Raw genomic sequence first — 17,393 nt, forward strand, 5'->3', positions numbered from 1 at the left:
ATGCTGTTAGCATACAACATAAAATCCGACCAGAGTTTCACTGCAACAGAGGCATCTGATCTGTTCAGAAATTCAGTTACCTGATGTTCTCATGGTCTCTTCTGTACAAGTAAGGTGAAATTAAATTGTCTGCAGTATTTTATACAAGATACTGTGCATATTCTTTGTATGTTGTCTGCCTTTTATGCATGAAATGCTGTTAAAAAGGTAAAAACACAAAGTTCTTTTTGGGGCTAGGAACTGATTAATCCATTTTGCATTGTTTTTTTTAATGGGAAAATTGTCTTCAGTTTAAGAACAACTGGGTTTAAGAACAACAATTAGGAACCAATTATGTTCTAAAAGCGAGGTTCCACTGTATGTCAGAAACGTGGATGGTGATGTGAATATGCAGCAACACGTTCACTCACTGGAGTGCAGCATTCACGCGGTCTCCATGAATAATGTAACACTGTCCAACTTGTCCCCGTGTGTCATGATGACTCTCGATTGAAAACCACAAATCAAATTTTGGAACTGAGCTGAAAATAATTTGCAGTTGTGTTAATTGAGTTCTTGGCCCTCATCTGTAAAGAGTGTACACACTAAACAAAAACCTTCCACTTTTTTCCATATATAAAGTGGAATTTATAAGGTGAGAATGTCTGATATGGTAAATAGAAAATGAAGACTAGGCAGAAATTATTGAAAAACAAAGCAAATAAATATATTTATTTCCGTACGCACATCTGTAGTAATGTTTTGTATGACCTGATTGGAAACGGGTCAGCTTGAGTAAGACATGTTTCACAAGGAAATGATTGTTTGAATGAGCTTCTACATCCATTCATGGCTAAAGATGGGTGTGGACAGCAGGTTTGTGCATGTACATCCAGTGTTTGAGATTTATATGTGCAGCCACACAGCTCAAAAACCGAATGTGTTACATGTAAATGTAATAATGTACCAGGCATATTTCTATTTTAAAGCTACAGTTTGTAGGATTTAGTGTCCTCTTGTGGTGAGGTTGCAGATAACATTGTGCCATTTCTGGTCACAATTTTGATTCACTTCAGGCTTTTGCTTCATTGGGGATGGGGATTCATGCTCCCTTGCCTTCTCTTCAGTGTTGTATAAAGTACCGGAAAATCACTCTTAAGTAGAAGTACAGTTATCCATTAAAAAATGACTTTGTTCAAGTCACCGATTGAAATGCTACTCAAGTAAAAGTCTTAAAGTATCTAGTATTTATTGTACTTAAGTATGACAAGTAATGTACAACTAAATGTACTCAAGCATTGAAAGTTAAAGTACAAGTAAATGTTAATAATCAAAAACGGATTTTTGATATTTTGATTTTTATATTACCAAGTTTATCTAGGCTTGTAAATGACTGGTAGTATTAGTCAAAGTACTGAAAATTGTGCACATCACACAAAAACACTTCGGAAACAAGGTTTCAAAACCTAAACGAGAGTAGGCTACTCACTAGGTGTTCACAGGAAACAGTTATTTATTTCTATATGTATTTATTTATTTTCATTGTTACATGGTTTTATCTTTTCTGTTGTGTTTTGTTTCATTAGGTTCTTTTTGTCTCTTTCTCTAAAATTGTATTGTAACATTATTAGTCTATTATTATTGACTATTATTGTCTATTATGTAGACTATTATTGTTGTTGCTATTATTAATATATGAATAAAAATAAATTAAAAAAATTACAATTTGACTGTTTTACAACAACGAACGCTGAGCCATTAATTACACAGAAAACAAATCAACACAAACGTGCTGATGCGAACAGCTTAATGCTAACTTTAACATTGAAAATGCCATAGATATGCAAACGGATTAGCATCGGTCCCATTTTTAAGTTATAAAATACATCTAGCAACTGTTTCAGAAGACCATAACAGGGCGGTTTAACATAAAAATATTAAATATTACTCACAGACATATGCTCTTCAGGGTTTTAGCGGAAAAAAATTAGGATAAAGCGACAATGAATCCACGAATCAAATCACTGCTTTGATTGGTTCAAGGTTCAAAGCAAAGCCGCGCTGCAGAATGTAGAGAAATGATCATTTTCCTGACAAACAAGTGCGCAACTGCAAAAAAGCCTACCGGACAAGCCTCATGACAAATCGGCCTGACGTTGTTGCTGTCACTAGTAATCAGTGGTGTCTCTGGCTGAAAACACGACTTTTTTTGTGTGTGTGTGTGTTTTTTGTAACGAGTAACGGCATGGCGCATAGAAAATGTATCGGAGTAGAAGTATGCAATTAACGTCGGAAATGTAGTGAAGTAAAAGTGAAAGTAAGCTGAATTTAAAAAACTCAAGTAAAGTACAAAGTCTCCCAAAATGTACTTAAGTACAGTAATGAAGTATTTTTACCTTGTTACTATACAACACCGCTTCTCTTGTGACAAAAATATGAAACTTTTTAGGACTAAGGTAGTAAAAAGTGAACTTTTCCTTTCTATCTCTAGCCTTTGTTACGCATAGGGCACCAAGTAAGGTTTACTTTATCAATTTTAGTTTCAAATAATGTTTCATCTATAAAATGTCATAAAGTTATAAAAATGGCCATTATTTCCCATTGCTCAAGGTGACTTTTCTAAATGCCTTTTTTTCCTTCTTCTCTGAGCAGGAGTATAAAATTGTATTACATATAATTTCCTGTGTTAGAAAGCATAGAAACGCAGCTGATCCTCAGGTACAAACCAGAGAATATTTACTAATTTGTTTCATTTCTGATGTTAGTGAATTGATTGCATAATAATTTCCTTTCTCGTCACAGAATATAATGTTAAGTTTTAGGGAACAAGAATATTGTTGTGTGATGTGTGGCTGTCACTGCTGAAATGCAAATTGGCTACTCGCAGCTCCAGAAACCGAAAAAAAGGGGGGAACTGTCTGTGCACACACCGGTCGTCTTTCTGACAGGCCATTATGCAACACAATTCCTTGTCTGTTTGTACGTTGTGATCCTGTATCATGTAATTTTTAATAGCAGTTGCCTGACAGCAGAACAGAGAGAATAATTAAATGGGTTTGAGTGCTGCGACTCCCATGTGTTCCCATGAATTTGTTGGAAACAGAAACCCTGTCTGAATCGGAGGTAGCAGAAAATGGGCTTCTTCACATCACAGGCAATGAGGCTCCGTTCTGTTCCTCCCACATCGAAATCAAAGTGTCACTTAACATTCAGCGAGCACGTCGGCTGCGCCGAAAACTCCCCGACCATCTTATCTTTTCACGACTATAAACTGTTTCTTTCTTTCTGTCAGTAGTGACCTTTATTTTAACCTGAGATAAAGCCGTCATAGATGTGCCTCGATGGCTTTCTGTTTTTCCTCACTTGGCCCAGTGTGTGCGCGCTAAAGTCACCATGGGCCTCACCAGCTAGCTTGAGACCTTGTAGTGTTTGGCATTATCAGCAAGAGATGGCCCTGCACTGTGAGGCAACTCAAGGTTGTTAAGTCTTTTGTGGAGTTTACGCCCCCATAACACGCAGGTTCTTATATTTTCTGCTCTGATAGACCCCTGAAAGCCCACCGGCTCCTCCATACTGCAACACATACTTCATATGGGATTGGAACCCATTTTAGTTTTTTAAAATATACCAAAAAATTGTTGAAATAATCTCATGACAAGTTGTTTCTAATGTTGGCAGTGTGATGCAAAATTGTTTCAGAGCTGCTATGTAGGTCTGGGCCCGGTTTCATAAAGCAGTCTAATTTTGTTTAGTCGCATAAACTCATTTAGTTGATGTTAGTCGTTGCACAAAGCGCTTAGTCAGTTAAACTTTCGTGTTCCCCTACTAAAGATTTTAGCCTGGTACAGAGGAGGCTAATCTTATTTTAGTCGACAACACTTCGGTGTCTTACCTCAAAAATGGCAGCTATCGTGTACCGCCACTTGATGGAACACTCAGGCGCACCCCTATGTTGCTCGTATTCCTCCAAAAGGAGAGCTTCCTCTGCTTTTGGCCATGGTTGCAGCAGACGACTGTCATGATGTGTTTGTGACCATTCTCACATTAGCCAATGGGTGTCACTGTCACGCTGAGCAGCGTTGTGTGCACAAAAAGGCTTGACGGAAGTGTAGAAGAAGAACTGCTAGGCTAAGAGCTATGCACGTCGTTCTGCAGTTCATTTGTGTCCGCAAATGTTAATAAAGTCAGTTAACGAAACAACGGATGGATAGTTTATGATAACGACCAACCCTGGAGTAAACAAAATTGTTGCGCATTGGAGGTGTTTCTTGCCAGCGGCGCTCGCGAGGCCGTTATGCCCGTGAAAATCATTGACTAATGTAAAACGGCTAATCTACAAGTTTAGCCGTCATCATGAAACGGTGATTAGGCAGATAACGTTGGCCGACTAACGTAGTTTAGATTAGACTGCTTTATGAAAATGTTAGCTGCAAATGTCATGCTAGTGCTATAATGTCGTTCAAAGTTGATTTTGGGTGGACCTTTGACATTGTTAACAGTCATAATTATGTTATGTCAAACATGAGACTGCTTTGAAAATAAGAGCATGTTTTCATGTTTACTGTGCTAGTCTGTATTGTCTATCATCAGTGTAAGCTAGTAACAGATTAGATTGACACTCGCGTAGCTGGGATATTGAGCAACAGTCTGCACGTATTGTTTGCATCCTTATAAATTCATTAGATTTACATTCATTTAAATGTGATCTTCAACTTAGATTAACACATAACTGTCATATTTAAATGCAGTGATCTGCACCTGTTATTTACATCTGTGTATACACTGAGAATTTCCATCTTTGCTGTTTACACTGACATAGACGAATAGTTTGACCCTCATAACTGTTAAGTTCAGCTCTATTGAGCTGCATCTGTTGTTTACATCTGTGGAACGAAATGTCAGATTAAAATTCTTGTACATATCCAAATTATTCACAGATTTACCCTCGTGTAAATGAGATGTTCAACTGTACCAAGATCCATGTTGGATATGGTTATCACCTGGTCATCTTGACAGCGCTTCATCCTGTACTATACACTAGTTTTTCATTTGTAACCCCAAATTTTGTCCAGTACCTGTTGTGAAAGTGTAGGAACACGGACCCACAACAGGGGGCGCAATGAACGGACAATGGAGGAAGGTGAATAACAAGGTTTACTATTGTGAAACGAGCACAATGAATACAACAATCACAATTTGGGGTCGAATCCGCTGGTGTCGTGTGGGCAGGCTCGAAGGTAGGAGACGTCCGTCTCAGTCGAACCGAAACCACCCAGATCTCCTCTGCCACCGAACCCTGGAAATACTGGAACCGCCAAGTCCCGAATTCCCAGGTGGCCACTGCCTCCGCTCGTCGGATCCGGTACTGCTGGCGGGAGAGAGCAACAACACAGGCGTGGATGCGACAGCACCCAGTAATGGAGAGGGGAGAAGCCGCCTCCACCTCTAGTCACAATATGGCAGGCAGGTGAGTACTTATCCAAGCAATTTAGCTTTCAGTAATCAGCTGTCCTGAAAAGGTTTAACAAGTCTTTTAGCTAGTTAGTCAGAATATAAATGCAGAGAACGTTACCTCAGTCTAAAGGCGATATCTCGGCACTGAGGTGGAGACGCCGTCCTCCTGATATACCTCTGTGCTGAGTGGAACAGCTGTGTCCAGTGATGGGTGACAGCTGTCACCCAGGCTGCTCCCATAAGGCGGCAGCGCCCTCTGGTGCCTGGAGCCCGCACTCCAGGCAGGGCGCCCTCTGGTGATGGTGGGCCAGCAGTACCTCCTCTTCAGCGGCCCACACAACAGGACCCCCCCCTCAACGGGCGCCTCCTGGCGCACGGCCGGGCTTGTCCGGATGGCGACGGTAGAAGTCGGCCAGGAGGGCCGGGTCCAGGATGAAGCCCTTCTTCACCCAGGAGCGCTCCTCGGGACCGTACCCCTCCCAGTCCACCAGATATTGAAAACCCCGGCCCATCCGACGGACATCAAGGAGCCGGCGTACAGTCCAAGCCGGTTCCCCGTCGATGATCCGGGCAGGAGGCGGCGCCGGACCCGGGGTGCAGAGGGGTGAGGTGTGAAGGGGCTTGATCCGGGAAACATGAAAAACTGGATGGATCCGCAGTGAGGCCGGAAGCTGGAGCCTCACTGCGGCGGGGTTGATGACCTTGAGGATCTTGTAAGGTCCGATGTACCGTTCTTGAAGTTTCGGCGAGTCTACCTGCAGAGGAATGTCCTTGGTGGACAACCAGACCTCCTGCCCAGGATGATACTTGGGGGCCGGGGCCCGCCGCCGGTCTGCATGTTTCTTCGCCCTCGTCCGGGCCTTCAACAAAGCAGAGCGGGCGGCACGCCACACCCGACGGCACTTCCGTAGGTGGGCCTGGACCGAGGGCACACCGACCTCTCCCTCAACCACCGGAAACAAGGGGGGCTGATACCCCAAGCACACGTCAAACGGGGAGAGGCCGGTGGCTGATGACACTTGGCTGTTGTGGGCGTACTCGATCCAGGCCAGGTGGGTACTCCAGGCCGTCGGGTGCGCGGCTGTCACACAGCGAAGTGTCTGCTCCAGTTCCTGATTCGCCCGCTCTGCCTGCCCGTTGGTCTGGGGGTGGTACCCAGACGAGAGGCTGACCGTGGCCCCCAGTTCCCGGCAGAAGCTCCTCCAGACGTGCGAGGTGAACTGGGGACCGCGATCGGAGACGATGTCTGATGGTATGCCATGCAGACGGACGACGTGGTGGACCAGGAGGTCCGCTGTCTCCTGGGCCGTTGGGAGCTTCGGGAGGGCCACGAAGTGGGCCGCCTTGGAGAAACGGTCCACTATCGTGAAGACGACGGTGTGTCCCTGGGACGGCGGGAGACCCGTGACAAAGTCCAGGCCGATGTGGGACCAGGGGCGATGAGGCACGGGCAGTGGCTGTAGCTGCCCTGAGGTCTTTCTGTGGTCGGCCTTGCCCCTGGCGCAGGTGGTACAGGCCTGGACGTAGTCCCGGACGTCGGCCTCCAGGGATGCCCACCAGAAGCGTCGCCGGACGACTGTCATGGTCCTTCGCACCCCAGGGTGACAGGAGAGTTTAGAACCGTGACAGAAGTCCAGGACTGCAGCCCTAGCCTCTGGTGGGACGTATAGTCTGTCCTTTGGTCCGTTTCCGGGGTCCGGGTCACGGGTCAGGGCCTCCCGGACGGTCTTCTCCACGTCCCAGGTGAGGGCGGCCACGATAGCGGACTCCGGGATAATGGGATCCGGGGGATCCGACGGTTCCGCTTTGACTTCGTCTTCGTGCACCCGGGACAATGCATCCGATCTTTGATTCTTGGTCCCGGGACGGTAGGTGATCCGGAAGTCAAAACGGCCAAAGAACAGTGACCAGCGGGCTTGCCTGGGGTTCAGCCGCTTGGCGGTCCTGATGTACTCCAGGTTCCGATGGTCAGTGAAAACCGTGAATGGCACGGCTGTTCCCTCCAACAGATGTCTCCACTCTTCGAGGGCCTCTTTCACAGCAAGGAGTTCCCGATTGCCGACGTCATAGTTCCGTTCAGCGGGGGTCAACCTGCGGGAAAAATAGGCACACGGGTGAAGGACCTTATCGGTCTTCCCGCTCTGGGAGAGCACCGCTCCTATCCCTGAGTCCGAGGCACCCACTTCAACCACTAACTGGCGGCTAGGATCGGGCTGCACCAGAACTGGTGCAAACGAGAAGCGCCGTTTCAACTCCTTGAACGCGGCTTCGCACCGATCCGACCAGGTGAAGGGGACTTTTGGGGAGGTCAGGGCTGTCAGGGGGCTAACTACCTGACTGTAGCCCTTAATAAACCTCCTGTAGAAATTAGCAAAGCCGAGGAACTGTTGCAGCTTCCTACGGCTTGTTGGTTGGGGCCAGTCTCTCACCGCCGCAACCTTGGCCGGATCAGGGGCGACGGAGTTGGAGGAGATGATGAACCCCAGGAAGGACAAAGAAGTGCGGTGGAATTCACACTTCTCGCCCTTCACAAACAGGCGGTTCTCCAACAACCGCTGCAGGACCTGACGGACATGCCGGACATGTGTCTCAGGATCCGGGGAAAAGATGAGTATATCGTCTAGATATACGAAGACGAACCGGTGCAGGAAGTCCCGCAAGACATCGTTTACCAACGCTTGGAAAGTCGCGGGAGCATTAGTGAGACCGAACGGCATGACCAGGTACTCAAAATGACCTAAGGGGGTGTTGAATGCCGTCTTCCATTCGTCTCCCTTCCGGATCCGAACCAAATGATACGCATTCCTAAGATCCAGCTTGGTGAAAATTTTGGCTCCATGCAAGTGGGTGAACACTGAATCCAACAAGGGCAACGGGTATCGGTTGCGAACCGTGATTTCGTTCAACCCCCTGTAATCAATGCATGGACGAAGCCCGCCATCTTTTTTACCCACAAAAAAGAAACCAGCACCCATCGGAGAGGTGGAATTCCGGATCAACCCGGCAGCTAATGAGTCCCGGATGTAGGTCTCCATTGATTCACGCTCCGGCCGTGAGAGGTTGTACAGCCTACTGGACGGGTACTCACAGCCTGGAACCAAATCAATGGCACAATCATAAGGACGGTGGGGAGGAAGCGTGAGAGCCAGATCCTTGCTGAACACGTCAGCGAGGTCATGGTACTCCGCCGGCACCGCCTTCAGATTGGGCGGGACTCGGACCTCCTCCTTAGCTTGGGAGCCGGGAGGAACCGAGGAACCTAGACACTCCCGATGGCAGGTTTCGCTCCACTGAACCACTACCCCGGACGGCCAATCGATCCGGGGATTGTGCTTCAACATCCAGGGAAAACCCAAAACCACACAAGAGGTGGCCTGAGTCACAAAGAACTCGATCACCTCCCGGTGGTTGCCTGACACCACCAGAGTTACTGGAGGTGTCTTGTGCGTGATTGGTGGGAGTAGGGAGCCATCTAGTGCCCGAACCTGCACAGGCGAGGTAAGAGCCACCAGAGGGAGCCCTATCTCCCTAGCCCATCTGCTGTCTAGCAGATTCCCCTCAGAGCCCGTGTCCACCAGTGCTGAGGCCTTCAGGGTTGAATCCTCAAACAGGATCGTGACTGGGAGTCGTGTAGCAATGTGGGTGTGTCCCACGTGAATGTTCTGGCCCACCCCTGGCCCAGTCTCTAGGGGCGGGCGTTGGAGTTTAACCGCTCGGGGCAGTCGTTTGCGAGATGCTCACTCGAGCCACAAACAAAACAAGCTCCGTGGGCCCGCCTCCTTTGTGCTCCAGGTGCCCTAAATGTTGCCCTGCTCGTGTCCATAGCTTTGTCAGCAGGGGGAGCCGTAGGCGCACAGAGCGCAGGAACAGAGGAGCGTGGGGAGGGCGGAGCTCGATCGGAACCGGAAGGGAGAGGGACGACGCGTGCCTGGCCACGCCCTTCGCCTCGTTCCCGACGGCGTTCTTCTAACCGGTTGTCGAGTTGTATGACCAGATCGATGAGACCATCTAAGTCCCGCGGTTCGTCCTTCGCCACCAGGTGTTCTTTTAGGACCAGTGACAGTCCGTTTACAAAGGCGGCGCGGAGGGCAGTGTTATTCCAGCCGGATCTCGCCGCCGCGATGCGGAAGGCGACTGCATAGGCAGCTGCACTCCGACGCCCTTGTCTCATCGACAGTAGCGCGGTTGAAGCGGACTCTCCTCTGTTGGGATGGTCGAACACCGTTCTGAGCTCCCGTACAAACCCATCGTAGGTATGAAGGAGCCGTGAGTTCTGCTCCCAGAGCGCTGTAGCCCAAGCGCGTGCCTCCCCGCGAAGCAGGTTTATTACATAAGCTATTTTGCTAGCATCAGTCGCGTACATCACGGGACGCTGTGCGAAGACGAGCGAACACTGCATCAGGAAATCCGCGCACGTCTCCACACAGCCTCCGTACGGTTCTGGAGGGCTTATGTATGCTTCTGGGGACGGAGGAAGGGACCGTTGAACGACCAGTGGAACGTCACTTTCACGCGCAGGGTCCTCGGGAGGGAGAGCCGCAGCGGCGCCCGGAGGGCGCGCCTCCACTTGTGCGGCGAGAGCCTCCACCCTGCGGTTTAGGAGAACGTGCTGCTCGGTCATTAAATCGATCCGAGAGGTGAAAGCGGCGAGGATCCGCTGCAACTCACCGATTACCCCTCCCGAAGCCGCCGACGCGCCTTGTTCTTCCATTGGCCGTTCAACAGCCGGTTGACGCCCCTCGGGATCCATGACGCTGGCCGAGATATCCTGTTGTGAAAGTGTAGGAACACAGACCCACAACAGGGGGCGCAATGAACGGACAATGGAGGAAGGTGAATAACAAGGTTTACTATTGTGAAACGAGCACAATGAATACAACAATCACAATTTGGGGTCGAATCCGCTGGTGTCGTGTGGGCAGGCTCGAAGGTAGGAGACGTCCGTCTCAGTCGAACCGAAACCACCCAGATCTCCTCTGCCACCGAACCCTGGAAATACTGGAACCGCCAAGTCCCGAATTCCCAGGTGGCCACTGCCTCCGCTCGTCGGATCCGGTACTGCTGGCGGGAGAGAGCAACAACACAGGCGTGGATGCGACAGCACCCAGTAACGGAGAGGGGAGAAGCCGCCTCCACCTCTAGTCACAATATGGCAGGCAGGTGAGTACTTATCCAAGCAATTTAGCTTTCAGTAATCAGCTGTCCTGAAAAGGTTTAACAAGTCTTTTAGCTAGTTAGTCAGAATATAAATGCAGAGAACGTTACCTCAGTCTAAAGGCGATATCTCGGCACTGAGGTGGAGACGCCGTCCTCCTGATATACCTCTGTGCTGAGTGTAACAGCTGTGTCCAGTGATGGGTGACAGCTGTCACCCAGGCTGCTCCCATAAGGCGGCAGCGCCCTCTGGTGCCTGGAGCCCGCACTCCAGGCAGGGCGCCCTCTGGTGGTGGTGGGCCAGCAGTACCTCCTCTTCAGCGGCCCACACAACAGTACCTGTATGTTGACCACTTTTAATGACAGATTCCCACTTGTGAAAATATGACATTCAGCTCTGTCTGTTCTATACCATGCGCATAATTTACATTTTTCACACTGGGCCAACAGGCAGATATTTATCTTGTATGAACAAACGACAAAATAAGACAAATGTAGTACTCCACTACAGCAGCTAGAGAACCTGTACTGCATTATGTCATTAGTGGGTAAAACATTTTGGACATGACATCACAGGAAATGTTGGTTAAATCTACCCTGCAGTACATGACCAACAACCATCTATAGTCTGCTGGACCAACAAGAGTATAGCATCTGTTCTGTCCTTCACTTTGTGAGAAGTGGCCTACTCTCCAGAGTACTGGAGACAGCATTGTCTACTTCTCGATGTAGATTTTTCCCTTTGTACACCAATGTGATCAGTGATTTTGGCCAGTAATTTACAAAATTGTGTCCCAGTGCCTAAAAACCAACATGTAGTAAGGGAAGTGGAGCTTTCTGTTGACTGGACAAGTCGAGATAAATCTAAACTGATGATAAACATGAACAGATTCTAAGATTTTCCTACAATGCTGCAGGAGAATATTTTCAGGTTGTTGAATTCCAAATGATACTGTATGTGTAGGATTGTTATATAGCTGTTCCTTCACTGGAATGGTCGTTATCCAGTAAAAATGGTTTCTTTTATTGCTTTAATGTTGTTTGCAGTATTTCTGTTTCACTTATTATGCATGGATGCTTTGGTTTGAAGCTGCTTTTGTGTACTTAATACTTTGCTTAGCTATATTTTTTGTTGAGAAATTTTTTTTTTTTTTGTGGCCCCCAAATAGAATCCATACAATTTTAGCAAATATTTTGGCAGACTATCCAAGCACACAAGGAGAATGAAGAAATCGATTTCAGACTTCTTTTATGAAACGTATAACAGAGAATGATTTATGCATAATGTCTTCATGAATAACGCATCAGCATAAATATGGGTGACATTTGGGCTGATAACTTTTGTATTTACTTTATATTTTTTGGATGATGTGTTGAGGGAAAGTGCCTTTGGATGACACTTATTGTTAGTACCCATCCAAGTATTCATTAAAGACTCACCACTTTGTCCAATGAATGCATAAATTCAGCAAACTAATGTGTTTTCTCCCATTTGTACCCTGGAAAAAGACCAAAAGCAGACATTTAAAATGATAATAAAAAAAATTCTTGTCAGGACCATGGCAGTATTGGCCTTCTTAGAATGTTAGCATTACCTCTTGCACCCCGAGGGTCTGTGTGTTGTTCCTGGGATTTCAAAGTACAAAGATTGGTAATTATTCCAGTGGTGTGTATCAACTGGTGGTTGTATTTTTTTCTGCATTTTTCTTCACTATTTCAGTGTCTGCGTTGCATTGCGTGAAGTTGTCTTGTGTAATTTGTTTGCTTGCATGAATGCGTGGTTGTTTTTCTGTAAAAGCTGCAAGAGAAAGAAAGGCAACAAATTGTCCATCTGCTGTTCATCCATCAGCAAGACAAATGCTCTGAGCTGGATAATTTCATCAGTTCACAAAGCAAAATTGCATTTTCTCTCCACGCTAATTGCTTTTCTTCTTGCTTTTTTGCCTCTAGGTTCAGTGATGATAAGGGCTACATTCTGTACCCTCAGATCGGGGACCGGCTGGACCTGATCTGCCCCCCTTTGGACACTGTCAGGTCTACGCCGGAGTACGAGTTCTACAAGCTGTACCTGGTGTCATCACGGGAACAGGCAGACCGCTGCGAGGTGTCGGGCCCCCCTAACATCGTGCTGACCTGTGATGAACCCACACGCGAGCGTCGCTTCACCATCAAATTCCAGGAGTTTTCGCCCAACCTCTGGGGCCACGAGTTCAAGAGCATGCATGATTACTACATCATCGGTGAGTTGAGCAAACAGAACCAGCGGCGGAGATTGGGGACGGGGGGTGAGCATATTTTTGTGTGTGTGTGTGTGTGTGTGTGTGTGTGTGTGTGTGTGTGTGTGTGTGTGTGTGTGTGTGTGTGTTGAGCTCTATAACAGTATGTGTGCGGAGGTTGTTGCTGTGATAGCACGGCTGATTTCTGATTATGTCTAAGTGTGTTTGTTTGTTTCCATGATGATGGCGATGATTGGGTGGGTGTGTTTACAGTAATTATTGTTGGGATTTGTGTGTAATCCGAGTCCACACACAGATATATCACATAAACTACACTCCAAAAAAAAAAAAAAAAAAAAGACCAGCTGCAAACAAAATCATGTCTAAATTGTGAAGGTCTGCAGATACTCGCACTGAGATACTTCTCCTCCCACACAACTCCACTCTACCACACTCTACTTTGGACAGATAACCCATATAAACTAATTCGTGTAAACTGGTCTACCATTACCGCCTCCACTTCTTGGAACCTCACTCTTCCGCCATGCTCCCTCTTGACACACCACACAGTGACTGCAATTGGTCACTTCAGCACTTCATTAAATTACAAGGTCCTGCAGCAGCCGAACTCTATCTGTGACTTTGTCATACCCTGTTAGCCTAAAATATTTTAAAATTCAGCATTCTTCCTAAAGTTGGCTTTGCTGCATGTACTGGGTTAAAATTCCTGGGAATATAGCATCATACAGAGAACTTGTCGTTCCGTGGCCGTTGGCAGCGGAGAATATCGACTTGTCTTTTCAGACCCACCCATTGGTTGGTGAAGATGATAACGGTATTGGCCATTCTCCCGCCACTGGTGAGCCCAGAGTACTGTCTTGGTTCTTTTTGTATTGTCTGTGTGGGGTTTTGTTTGAGAGAATTATGATTGAATGTGTGATTTTTAAGTGTGCGTGCGTCATTGCTGTATCTTTGACTCGCTCGGCTGCTGCGCCAGCGTTAGGCCTGTTTACCATTACTGCCAACCCGACAGTGACCACAGATGGCGCGGCAGACATTGTTTGGCTTAATTCAGAAGATTTGTTTGGAGTTGGGCTTTGTGAAACCTCGGATGAGGTCACCGGGGGCAAGCCAGGCCAAGCGTTTGGATTGGACAAAGCACTCCTCAAGTAAAGGACGTGTCAACCGAAACCTGTGGGTTGTTTTTTTCCAGGGAGCCAGGAGCGCTCAGCACTCACAGGCACAATTGGAATAAACACACAAAACACACACTAGCACGCCCACAAGATTCCAATACAAACAGGAGCACTGTTTAAAAAAGAAAAGAAAAAAAGAAACACCTTGGGAGCCAGCAAGAGAGAGAAAGAGGAAGACAGACCCTGTTTGATTCCCGTAGCTCTCCACCCACACACCTGCGAGCTCTCCTCACTCAGGTGTGCAAATGCTGTTTTTCTTTTTATGTGTAGGTTAAAAAAAACGAGGGAATGACTGGAGCCAGGGGGTTGAAGCCATGGGACAGATGTAGATAAACAGAGACAAAGAAAATGTATGATCTCTCAATGTCTGTGAGGCGCGCTAAGCCCCTCATACCCCAGTGCGCTCGACATGTTCTCTGGTTACAAGTGTGCTTGTTTTTCCACTATCATTCCTCATCCCGGCTTGTTTGTGAGGACGGTCGAAGCTCCGAGCACATTTCTCTGCATCATAATCACCATGCAAGTATTTGTCTGAGATTAGATTTGAATAGGTGAGACGGCATGTGGAATTTTGGCGTGATAAGTAGGGTGGAATCTGAAAACGAATCTGGCTGATCCAGTGACTGACAGATGTGAAATATCACAGCAAAAATGATTTTAAAGATTTGTTTTCAAGCTAAATTGCCCTTTCTTCACTCTAAAACAATATATATTTCAAGTAAAAGTAAGCCCCTTCGGCTGCTCCCTTGTTTTCACTTGGGGTCGCCACAGCAGATCCAATGAGGACCTGCATGTTGAATTGGCACAAGTTTTACTCCGGATGCCCTTCCCGACACAACTCCACATAACATGGAGAAATTGTTGGGGAAAGTGTAGTGACACGGACCCACAACAGGGGGCGCAAATGAACAGTCAATAGATGAGCCAAAAGGTAACAATTTAATGTTGTGAATGTGCACAACGAATATACAGACAATCTCAGAATCTGATTATAGTCAATACACAAAGGTGACGTGTGGGCAGGCTCGAGGATAGAAGACATCTGTCCTGAGAAGAGCCGGAACCACACGATTTCCACCGCCACAGAACCCGGTGAATACTGGAGCCGCCAAGTCCCGAATTCCCAGGTGATCACCATCCCCGACTGTCGGATCTGGTACTGCTGGCGAGGAGCACAAACAGTGAGATGTGGGTGTGTGCACACCCAGTAACAAAAACAGTCAGAAGGTGGAAAGTCACCTCCACCTCTAAATCACACACTCGTGCAGCTCCTGATAACCACTTATCTGGTTGGGGTATGAAGCGAAGCCGTCGCTGTCCCCACCAAACGCCAATCCAGCAGATAAGGCTCACAACAGGAAAGCGGCTGCAAAAACAGTTCAGACTAAAACAGTTTTAGATACAGCAGAGAATATTACCTTCACAGGTAGATGATATCTCGGCAATCAGGTGGAGATGACGTCCGGTCTTTATGGAGTGAGATGATGTAGAGCAGATGGGTGACAGCTGTCACTCATTATCTCTTGACAGCTGTCCCGGTTGTGTCCGTGGCGGCAGCGCCCTCTGTACCTGAAGCCCGCACTTCAGGCAGGGCGCCCTCTGGTGGTGGGTCAGCAGTACCTCCTCTTCTGGCGGCCCACACAACAGAAATGTGGCAGGGGTGGGGTTTGAACCAGCAACCTTCTACACTGAAACCAAGCAAACTAACCACTTGGCTTCCACCCCTGCAGCTATATATTTCAAGTAATGAAGCTTTTAGTGAAGCAATGGACTGGGAGTTACAACTTTGATACCATACTGCTACTCATAAGCGAGGCACAGTTTTATCTTGTCAAATCTACCACTCTGACCTTTTTTTTTCTTTGTCTCTCTTTGGTCAGCTTTTCACTTTTATTATCAACAATGTTTTGTGGCTCGATGTCCTTAAGTCTGTGTGCTAGCGAGTTGGCGCAGAGCTTTTGCTGCTGTCGCTAACGTGGTGCTCATCATCATCTTAAACAAATAGTGTCACAAAAACATATTATAGTACATTATTTGCTCAGAAACAAGGTCGTGTTTGAGCCACCTTCTAAGAAGCCAAGAATATTGGTTTGGGGAGTCATCATAGTGTACACTGTAAGCCAAGATAGCTGCCTTACTCACTTGCAACCCGAAAGATCAAAACACATAGTGAACAAAATATACTGTCTTCTAACTAACTACAAATTGTATTTAAACTCAAGTGGAGCAGGGTTGTGTAATGGGTGATTAGGTGGCTTGACTAGCTCGTATGTTAGTCACTTCCATTTTGTTGTAGGTGTCAACAAGGTTTAGGTATCGGTGCAATTATATATGCTAAACTTGATCAAATTTATACTTGACATGTAATACCTGAGCGGTTTACCTCATGTGGGACTTAGAACAAATCCAAGTGAATCTGGTGAATGCGATTAATAAACCTGAAAATAATTTAAATGTACCCCATTTTTACTGCTAAATACAGGTGTGACCAAACCCTTTGAGTGGAAATTTGTCACTGCAAAACATAAACAGGATGAGTCAGTTTCATCAGTATAAAACTGTCAAAAAACAGATCTAATTCCAAAATCCAATATTTGTCACAATTTTACACTGCTTTTGCTGTTTCATATTCAGATTTTACACAACAAAACCTCAAACATTAACACAATTGAAGCATGATTCTATTCAGATTATGAAATTAGTTGAGCACCAGTTGTCACAATAGAATGAGCTGAATACAATAGTGCATTTGGAACACTTGATATTGGTTCAGATGCATATAAATGTAGTCCCACCTGGCAACTGCAGTGTCCAGAGATGAAAACACCTTTATCTCCACACGCAGACCAGACTGATCGATTGACAGCTCCAGCCCGATCAATGACTGCTGCAACACAAGGTGAAACACTCTCAGACGTACACACATTTGAAGACGTACTTGAGGAGGTGAAGAGACTGGAGAGTAGATAATTGGAGATGGCGTTACAGATGTCATCAGATCATGTTTTTTGGTCATGTGACATTCATAAATGGGTGTACTTTTTTCCTCACACTACAGTTTCTGTGTAAATAAGGAGATAATGGGATATGCGATATTTCATATCACTTTATCTGGTCATTAATTTAGATCACCATGTAACGTCTGTATGCTAACTGATGCTAGGCTAATCTATCTGCTTTAGGACACTATTACTTTGTGGCGCAGTCAGCCTCGATATAAGGGACTTGATGACAGTGAAAGTAGTCAACAAAACTCAGAATAAAATATTTGCTTGTAATTAACAATGGCTATGAGAGAAAATAGCATTAGTGTGTCTTTTTTGGATTTGGTAGCTTTATAGTTAACAAATATTATGGTTTTTCCTTCATAGCCATGAAATATGAAAAACATAGA

The 17,393-nt window shown here is 46.4% G+C and overlaps 1 protein-coding gene and 1 long non-coding RNA gene across 2 annotated transcripts in view; one reads left to right on the plus strand and one right to left on the minus strand.

Moving 5' to 3' along the window:
* The window catches only part of LOC117504538, a 38,711-nt gene extending 21,629 nt beyond the window's left edge, over positions 1-17,082 (minus strand). Inside the window, exon 1 of the long non-coding RNA XR_004558817.1 lies at positions 16,795-17,082. This is a non-coding gene — a long non-coding RNA (uncharacterized LOC117504538). The remainder of the gene's footprint in view (positions 1-16,794) is intronic.
* Positions 1-17,393, plus strand: part of efnb3b (ephrin-B3b) — a 126,450-nt gene that overhangs the window by 53,563 nt on the left and 55,494 nt on the right. Inside the window, exon 2 of the mRNA XM_034163984.1 lies at positions 12,538-12,827. Coding sequence (XP_034019875.1) covers positions 12,538-12,827 — 290 coding nt within the window. The remainder of the gene's footprint in view (positions 1-12,537; positions 12,828-17,393) is intronic.

Source organism: Thalassophryne amazonica, chromosome 23, assembly GCF_902500255.1.
Source record: "Thalassophryne amazonica chromosome 23, fThaAma1.1, whole genome shotgun sequence".
Classification (NCBI taxonomy): Eukaryota; Metazoa; Chordata; class Actinopteri; order Batrachoidiformes; family Batrachoididae; genus Thalassophryne; species Thalassophryne amazonica.